Source organism: Engraulis encrasicolus, chromosome 1, assembly GCF_034702125.1.
Source record: "Engraulis encrasicolus isolate BLACKSEA-1 chromosome 1, IST_EnEncr_1.0, whole genome shotgun sequence".
Classification (NCBI taxonomy): domain Eukaryota; kingdom Metazoa; phylum Chordata; class Actinopteri; order Clupeiformes; family Engraulidae; genus Engraulis; species Engraulis encrasicolus.
In genome coordinates this window covers 16178414-16188413 of record NC_085857.1, presented here as the reverse complement: position 1 = coordinate 16188413, position 10000 = coordinate 16178414, and the positions used below count along the sequence as shown (strand labels likewise).

Genomic DNA, 10000 nt, shown 5'->3' with positions numbered 1-10000 from the left:
AATACTGTTCACTTATTATTTCACATTTAGGCCTACTGACAATGTCTAAATATTGTTGCCAATTCATTTATTTCTTTATGGTGGCATGGCTATGGCTATGGTGGCATTTAATATTATACTTTATATTTACTGTATTCAGAACAAAACAAAACTAATTTGTTGCATATTAATGACCATATCAGCATGTTTAGGTCAATAGGCCCAGGGGGGGCACAGCAGCTTGGCTGGGGGGGCAATGCCCTCCAATGCCCCCCTGTGGCGCCGGCCCTGGAGCACAGTGAACTCAGAAGTGCCCAGGGATTCTTGTCAACAGTCAGATTGAGTCCCACTGCATTTATGGTCAGTTCCTTTTGCTACCACATCAAAACTCATGTCAAACTCAAGACTATTATGGCTTCTCTGTGTGTGTGTGTTTGTCTTTGTGCTTGAATGTGTGTGTGGTTTGTGTGTGTGTGTGTGCGTGTGTGTGTGCTTTTCTGTGTGTGCGTGTGTGTGTGCTTTTCTGTGTGTGTGTGTGTGTGTGTGTGTGTGTGTGTGTGTGTGTGTGTGTGTGTGTGTGTGTGTGTGTGTGTGTGTGCGCCTGTGTGTTCAACCGTGTGTGTGTATGTGCGTGTGTGTGCGTGTGCGTCTGTGTGTGTGTGTGTGTGTGCACTCACACACCAGAAATAAATACCCAGCGGTAAGAGAAACCTTCCAATTCTGTGCTGCCATCTCCTCAGATCAGTATGAAGTCCAGTGGAAACAAAAACATTTATTTTTCTTTCTTTGCGTACATCTGCCCTAAGGCCAACTCAACCGCCGCACACCACACTAACCTCCTGTCTAGTCCACTTTAGTCAGGGAAGCTCACAAGAGGACACAACAAGGTCAATGGTCATGGGCCCAGAGCAGGGCTTGACACTGGCATCTGCGAACCGGCCAAATGCTGGTAAAACTTGTCTGTGGCTAGTAGTACTTTCAGTGTCACTAGCCAATTTGGCTGGCAGTTTATTCCTTGGTAACATACGCATCATAGCCTTTATGCTGCCGTTTGCCCATTGTGTATCAATTGTTTGTATTTAAATTCAAGTATTTGCGTGTTACGTGTGTGTGTGTGTTTCACCTGAGTCGTAACTGGGGGGTCGCATGTCTCCCTGATTGAGTTCTGTGCCGTACTTCAGCTTATGATACTTCGCCCTGAGAGAGAGAGAGAGAGAGAGAGAGAGAGAGAGAGAGAGAGAGAGAGAGGAGAGAAAAGTTGCCAAGGTTACAGCTCTGCAGTATTTGGTGTCTATATCAGTATGCGACCTTGATGGAGCTCTGTTCTCCGCGCTGAATGTACACACACACACACACACACACACACACACACACACACACACACACACACACACACACACACACACACACACACACACACACACACACACACACACACACACACACACACACACACACACACACACACACTCAACATTCAGCTAGCGATGTGGACGACGCAGAAATGTTGTACTTTTTATCAATAATTAAGTAGTTTTCGCAATATGCATATCGCCACTCTTGATATCGCGATCTCGATACATTTTCGATATATCATGAAGTCCTAGTTGCTAATGCTAAATCATTCAGGTCTATGGACAGGCTGACCAGAATTAGAAGACTGAACATAATGTGAAAGAACACATTATACGGTAATAATACAGATACTAAGGTAAATAGAATAATCTGTTAGTAAGTGAAATAAGAATATTTGGTCAGTCAAGATTCTCTCATTCATCCAGCTGCTAGCTCCAACCACATGTCCAGATGCCTATAACACTTATTTGAGTCTGGCTTTACAAATATTCGAATATCGAAGCCGTGCTGTTGCAAAAGTCACCAACAGTTTACATCTTCCAAACTCTACATATCTTTCCAACAGAGCCTATGTAAGCACGATTGGTATTTGCACAGTGAGTGCGTGGGTTGCCATTTTTCGCACGGTAACATACGGTTAGTGGGTGTGTGTGTCTGTGTGTGTGTGCGTCGTGTCAAGCTTGGTTGGGGTGAGAGCAGTTCAAGGCTTTTCCTTCACAGTGTGTGAGAGACAGGGAGGGAGATACATCACACCAGCGAAGCACATGAGTCATCAGAGACACAGAGAGACAGAGAGAGAGAGAGAGAGAGAGAGAGAGAGACAGAGAGAGAGAGAGAGAGAGACAGAGAGACAGAGAGAGAGAGAGAGAGAGAGAGAGAGAGAGAGAGAGAGAGAGAGAGAGAGAGAGAGAGAGAGAGAGACTTACAGACATACAGAGTCAGAGAGACAGAGAGAGCGAGACAGACAGACAGAGAGAGCGAGACAGACAGACAGACAGACAGACAGACAGACAGACAGACAGAGAGAGAGAGAGAGAGAGAGAGAGAGAGAGAGAGAGAGAGAGAGAGAGAGAAAGGAGGCAGAGAAGGACGGTTAGCAGCAGAGTGAAATAGAGTAAAAGTAGACAGACAGACAGAGAATGAGAGAGAGAGAGAGAACAGACAGAGAGAGAGCAAGACGGAGAGAGATTAAGAGCCACAGAAATGAAAAGTAGAGAGAAAGAGGGAGAAAAGTAGGGGGTAAGTTAGAAAATGGGGGAGATTGAGAGAGAGAGAGAGAGAGAGTCATAGAAAAACAGCCAAAGAAAGCAAAAAAAAGGAGAGAGAGAGCGATAGAAGAGAGTGATAGACGCTGTGTGATACTGCGTGGGCAGAGACACACACGCACACACACAGCATGAAGAGAGTGAGTGAGTGATGGCTGCCTATAGTTAGACAGCAGGCTTTAATAAGGGAGACGGCAGGTGAAAAGGAGAAGAATAGGCAGTCAGGAACACACTCCACTCCTCCGCACAGAACTTTCTAGCTCTTTTCACGGGAGCAAGGAGGTGAATAATGGCCATGAGAATGAGATGGTTATGTCACACTGACGATGGCTCGAGAGCCGAAACGTGTCTTCTGACACTTTGGTATATGAAAACAGATCAATTTTTCTTAACGCAGAGCCTCCATCAGTTACCTAAGACACCTTGTGTTGTCATAACAATGTTTTATGATTTAATTGAGTGTTTTCAGTAAGGAGTGAATACAGTAGGCCCGTTGCCACATCAAGAGTACAATTTTTTCATCCGTAAGTCAACATTTTGTTTACTCGCACCCAAAGTTACGTTTCATCCCAGAAGTTGAGCGCTCCAAATCCCTTCATGCAACTATTATATCAACCCATGGTTATTGCTTTTTAGTTGGCCCATCCCTTGGTCCATCTGTCCGAAAACCGTCTGGCTTAGGTCTATGGACCTTGTTTTGATATAAAATCTTTTGTAAGACTGTGGTACACTCAGAAGCTGTGTGTGTGTGTGTGTGTGTGTGTGTGTGTGTATATGTGTGTGTGTGTGTGTGTGTGTGTGTGTGTGTCAGGGTATCTGCACATTTTTCATCACCCAATTTAATGCTTTTTAATACCATTTTTAATACCTCCAACAGTAAAATTAATACCACTACACGGGTGTGCTTGTGTGTGTGTTACATGGTATAATATTGCTATTGTTATTACATTGCTATAATGTAATGTAATACATACATTCACACTGCTCACTGTGTTATTTTATTCTCATTGCCTGCTCCCTAGTCACTTTCTGCACCAGATGTTTGTCATCATGACTTGTCAAAGAGGTTTCTGTATGATGCGAGAGTTGTCATGAAATCGGCCCCTTCCTTAGATAATTCAAATCAAGTAGCCAGCATCTGTGTGACTCCATGTGCTAAAATATTATTTCAGTTGATCTGGCTGCTGCATAGGTGGGCCCAAACTCTAATACCCTAGTCATTTTTGTGCTTAATTTAACCATAGAGATGACAACAAAAAAGAGTGAGGTGGTGCGCACACACACTACCCATTAGATTAAAACATTAAACCAAAAAGTCATCCAAAACTGAAACAATTTCAAAATTGTGTATATTTTGAAAGTTTAATGACATTTCATGAAATACCTTCAATAAAAATAAATAAAAATGTACCAACAATTCATCTTTTATAATGGATAAGTATTGGAGTGCAGTGCACCTTAGTCTAGGAGAGATAACACCTGTGGCGTCAAAAGGGTTAAAAAAGAACGACTGCTCAGCTCTGGACTGCTCCTCCTGTTTGTTCCCCCCTGCTCCATCATAGAGACAGTAGTAGGCGTTCTACTTTCAGTGTTGCCAGATTGGGCTGTTTCCCGCCCAATTGGGCTGCTTAGGATGGTCGTGTGCGGGTAAAAATGGCATTTAGCAGAAAAAACGCCCAATTTTAGCCATAGAAATCAATAGAATTGGGCGGGATTTTGAGCTTCTAGGCTGGTTTTGAGCATTTTTTGGGCTGGAAATCATCAGCCTCATCTGGCAACCCTGTCTACTTTCAGTTTAGCAAGTCGTTCTTCAGAGTGGGAGCAAAGAAACAGCAGCAGTGGAACTTGATATGAATTCCACAAACATTTCCCTAACCGCGGACACGCGGCGACTGGAATAGCGATGCAAACACCACGCGCTTACCGATTTGGACATCCTCGCATATCCTCATTGCGACATTTAGCCTCGTAGAAAACACTCCGTTACTCGCCCGATTTATGTTACATGTGAAACGCATTTCCACCGCTTGCAACTTCACAACACTCGTGCTCACTTCGGATTGCATTAGCATCTGACAGCATCAAATAATACGCCACGAAGCTCGAGGACACTTTGAAGTAGCTTATTGTATGAATGCATTCATCATGCATTCATGAAATTATATGCGTTAGCAAACACAAACCTAAACGAGAGGGCATGGCTAACATTAGGAGAGGGAGCATTATAGAGCACGAGCAGGCTAGATGACGAGATACAAAGTTTAAAAACAATGCAATCATTTTAAGACTTACGCTTTCGACGGCACCACAGATATAGCTTCCACGCTGCAGATTGGTTGATGAAATTGAACAAGTTTCACTTTTCAACTGTACTGCGGTCAGTCACACGCACTGTGGTGGATGGGATTTAGCCTACTAAGTCAGCCATCGCCATCATCCAGTAGGGGGATCCGAACGATAGGGTCTGCTACCCCGGCGGGCCTGTCACTATCGAGTGCATTGTTTACCCCAGGCATGACTGACAGTCTCGAAACCTTGTTGCCGCCTTATAGTTATGAAACAATGTTTTTACGGAAGACTGTGCAGGCATCTATATTTTAATACATTGTGTCTGGGTGAAATTTAATGCCAGGCTTTTTCATATTTAAAGGTAGGGTTGGAGATCTTTGAAAAACGGTTCCTGTGAGCTATATTTTTGAAAATACACAGCCCGCCTCTCCCTTCAGCCCTCCCCTCAAAGCCACGCCTTCAAAACACATGAACGCGCATGCAGTCTGTCAAGTGTTCGGATTATCCCGGGAACCCACGAGAGCTCACGAGGCGGGGCTAGAACTAAGCCACGACAAATCGATTAGCCAAGCAAACTTCCAGCCATGGCACTGTCTCCGGCTACGGTAAGAATGTTCAACATCACAATAAACGCACAGGCCGTCATGGTTGCCATTTCAAGAAATATTGATGACAGTAGATGTATACTAGATTAGTTATTGAACTTGACTTGATACGTGTTACTTAGATATCTCATTCTAACTTCCTATCTCCGAATGTCCCAGGCTGTCAAGCAAGAGCCGTTATGTGATTAGCTGAATCAAACATGTCAATGCTGCGTCTCGAGCGAATACAGCGGCTTCATGGCGAAACTTCTTCTGCTACCCACGCTACCAGGCAGCGTAGTTCGCTCTTGGTCTGGACACGGCATAACACTGATGACAGATGCCGTCATCCCTAGACAGTAGTTCTAGCCAGTAGCTACAGTACTGACACATGGATTTATTTTGACAGATGTGTACAGCAGTATACATTTTACTATTGTATTTATATATACCCGACACCACAATCCGTAGTGTTTTAGGCTATGACTTCAGATTTCACTTGGGTTGTCCCACGCGCAGACACAGGGGCAGAGCGAGTAAAGAAAAACAACCGAACTGATAAACGCTAATGAAATTGTTTTGGCTGACGATATTTTCATATGCTTTAGACCTTCCACGACCACGACGAAAGCTCCAGCTCTGACTTCCCTGGCCCATCACAATCATAACGACCTAACAGCCCAGGACCGATGGCCAGAGATGGAGGAGGAGGAAGATAGACGCAGCAGAGGTCGGGGGTATTGATTAGGAAGACTCCAACAGAATTGACGCCCTGCTAACTGTAAGGATGTACATTCATCCCTATAACATTATGTCCTGCTGTATTCCTCCAGATGTGTAAGTATTGTAATGGATGTTATCACAACAGATGTGCTCTATATCGCAACACGAGTAGGCTACACGAGTACACCTGTTGTGATAACCATTACAATATTTCTACTCCTGTAGTAGTGTGATATTACATGGTTGTAGGTACACAACACCAGTGGTAGTTCAAGTACATCCATAAAAGCCCATCTACTTCATACATCTGTGTAACCCCTGGCACAACACCAGTTTGTAAGAAATTGACTGAAAACATTGTATGCGTACAATTAGCACATCTTTATTTATATACACAATAATGATTGCTTATGTCCATATTGGTCTTATTGTCAATAGAGTTAGCCTATTTAGTCCCCATCATCAAATAGAAAATGCACTACATAAAATGTATTTATTGCTTTGCAGGCCTTGATTCAATCATTGAATTTGAAGCAATCCCATCGGTTACTGCAGCGTGCCCTGACCCGTGACCCCAGTTTGATGTTCGACCTGGCACATGACATCTGGTCCTCAGTCACAGCCCAGTAGCACAACCAACCTGGCGCCTCTGCGCAATCTGTAAGGAGATGCCCATGAACTTTGAAAGGAAATGCTGTGGTGTTCTCAGTTTTGATGGAAGGCTTTGGGCTGATGTAGGACCAGGTGAGAGAAACGGTCTCTTCAGGCATGCAGCCTACAGACAGTATGGGGCACTTGAACAGGGTTGACGTTGTAATACACAGTACAATACCCAGGATTAGCCAGGGTTACCCTGCTCCACTAGAGCAATATAAAAGGTTTATACAGAGTATGGTATAAAACACACAAACCGGCAGTGTGCAGAATTTTATTATTTTTCATTATCTGTAGGAGCATTCATCTGTACATTTATACATCTCACCTTGGTTTGGAACCACGTTTGTCTTGTTACCATTGTTTTTTTTTCATACATAGACAATAAATGCAACCTGTCAAATAATCTTCTGATTGTGGTCTTGTGGAATATATAAATTATGTAACCATGCATTTTCAGTCAGAGAATGAATTAAAAAAAAAGTCAAATTGTGTCCACCAATATTTACTGTCATTGAAATGTATGGACAATTTAAACAATGTATTACACATGACACTAGATACATTACTTTATACTATATTTACAGTTGTCATTACCACACAAAAACTCTGGGAAGGTGGGTAAGTGCAGCAACTGTGAAGGGCCTAGTCTGAGGTTGGAGGCGTCTGTGCTGTAAAAAGATAAACAGAATTAGAAATCACATATCTGACAGTAGCTCCAGTGACATTTTAAATGTAAGTAACCTGGGTTGTTGGGGTAGGGACACCTTTATCTGGGCTCACCTGGTTGTGAGTGTCTGCGGTCAGCCATCCCTCTTAGGGTAGAAAGTCTTCTGCGCAGGACGGTGCCCTGAAGGTTGACGCTCACAGTATGCAGCCTTCATGTCCTGGAACTTTTATTGTGCAATTTTCCATATCTGAAACAAGCAATGTGTTAGACTATATTAGGGTTTCATTACATCAAATTACACAGCAGGGTTTTACAGAGTGTTGGCTACAGTCACAGGACCAAAGTGGACTTGTGTGCCTTGCTCAAGTGCACTCCAGCTGTGGATGGAGGTGTAGGTAGGGAGAGGTAAGGATGGGATTTCAACCTGATTCTCTCTGATCTTAGGACCACCTCTCACCATCAGGTGATGGCTGGCTGCTACCTCAAATTTCATTCATGGCCCAAGTTATGTTCTGTAATCAGCATTGTTTTTACCTTACAAAAATAAATGTAAATGCATTCAGCACCATGGGGGGCTGTGAAGACCTTTGAGAATATTTGCAGAACTACATACTGAATTGAGCCATCCGCCTTTCTCTTGGTTGGTGTGTTGAGATGGTGACTGCAGTCCAGGCTTCTTGGATCGGAGGAGAAAAGCTGTAGCTTTTACTGGCATAAGTATGTGGTTGTGGAAGGACCCTGTCTGCGGTTGACCTGAGGGGAAAAAAGAGCACAAATTGCATATTAGCACAGAACCCAATGCTTAGACCATAGACAGGTACATCATCTGGCACAATCTGCATGCAACCAACAGAACCTAGAAAGAGACAGATTAGCAGCAATACACAAAGGGGACAAGTACACAAAAAACATGCAAAGTGTTCTGATAAGGTGCATGGAGGTAGTCTGTGTTGATTCCAGCAACCTCAAAGACTGAAAAGTGTCCCAGTGTACTGAATTGAAGACTATAGCGCGTGTGCGCGCACACATAGGAATATGATAATTTAGTGTATCAATTACAACTACAGGATCTGTTCATATGCTTTTGTCAGATAGAACCATTGTTTCTCAAAGGCAGATCATTCCAAAAGGGATAGTAGTATCTGCAACTGGGCGAAATTACACCCACAAACATGAAAAACATTTTAACAATTCAAAGGCAGCCTTGATGTGAGAGTGAACCTGATGAAGCAATAGCGAAACGCATTGTTCAGCAAATAAACTACCAGTGTGTGGTGATTCATTCTTCATTTACTTGGCAGGCTTGATTGTGATACAGGAGCAAGGAACAGCTATGGAAAACACCACAACATTGGAATGGACAAAGCAGAACATTTCTATATAACCATGGTTAAAACAAATGATGTACCGGCATCTCCATGTGATCATTCAGTGTAGCCATCACAATAAAGATCTGTTGTGTAGCCGTCATGGTCATTAGGTGGTATTTATCAAATGCAAAACATGCAAACGATATTTTTGTAAACCACTAGAAAGACATGGGCTTTGCTGGTCAAAGTAATGTGTGCTCTAAACATGGTAGGTTACTTACTTATTACGGGGTGAATCCGTATTTAGTAACTGAACGCGGGTGGAGAAGGGGAATTGACAGGTGCTTCCATCCTCCCAGCTGGTTTGTCTGGCTCGTTCGCACAACTAGTAGCAAAACACACAAGAGTAACCGTCTGAATTACACAGAGCAATTCTGAAAACGTGTTTATGTGCACAGAATAAATGCCACGGGGGGGGGGGGGGGGACACCAAAAATAACGCGATTAAGGTAGCAGCTATGTTAAGCAAGGTAGCAGCTAGATATGTTGGAACTTGAGCTAATCCTCTGACCCCTCTCAATGGATACTTGCTTAAAAAAGACACCACTGTGTCCTAAACCAATTCACAAAATATTATACAGACAAATATATTACCTCACCTCTCGATTAGAAATGTGGTCACCAAAGCGTACGTTTGAAGCCGCTGCCGTAGCCGACATCTGTGTCCAAGAGTGTCAGGTCCCATTTCCATTTTACAGCCCGTGTTGGAATCTGGTTTTGCGAGTCCGATGACTATAATCCAAGGGAGTATGTTATCCTGACATGGTTAGTCCAGTGTACCAAGAGCCAAAGTTCTTCCTGTAGCTCTGCAAAAGCTAGCAAAGTTTCCAAGTAGCTCAGCCTGCTGCTAACTCTCGTTTCCTTGCTAGCCGAGTGATGATGAGCCTCGTTGCATGTGCATGAATGATGGGGGCGGGGTCGGTCAAGTTCACGAGTCGGTGAACGCGCAGGGAGGAGGGGTGAGTGCTGGCGGTTGATGGACGTGTCAGAAACCAATAGAAGTGATGATGAGTATTACTTCTATTGGTTGCCGTTTTCTTCTGACTACGCCCTCTACACTGGACCAAAAGATTTCGTTTTTTTTCCAAACACTCTATTTTAATGGGTGCT

The 10000-nt window shown here is 43.5% G+C and overlaps 1 protein-coding gene and 1 long non-coding RNA gene across 3 annotated transcripts in view; both read right to left on the bottom strand.

Annotated features, from left to right (window-relative positions):
- The window catches only part of strn (striatin, calmodulin binding protein), a 112765-nt gene that overhangs the window by 48477 nt on the left and 54288 nt on the right, over positions 1 to 10000 (bottom strand). For both annotated transcript variants that reach the window (XM_063198002.1, XM_063198009.1), the window contains exon 3: positions 1103 to 1176. In XM_063198002.1, the coding sequence (XP_063054072.1) occupies positions 1103 to 1176 (74 nt within the window). The remainder of the gene's footprint in view (positions 1 to 1102; positions 1177 to 10000) is intronic.
- On the bottom strand, positions 7333 to 9183 carry LOC134451844 (uncharacterized). Its single transcript, XR_010035300.1, has 4 exons — positions 9112 to 9183; positions 8134 to 8273; positions 7634 to 7767; positions 7333 to 7521 (listed from the first exon to the last, which is right to left on the bottom strand). It is a non-coding gene; the product is annotated as an uncharacterized LOC134451844 (long non-coding RNA).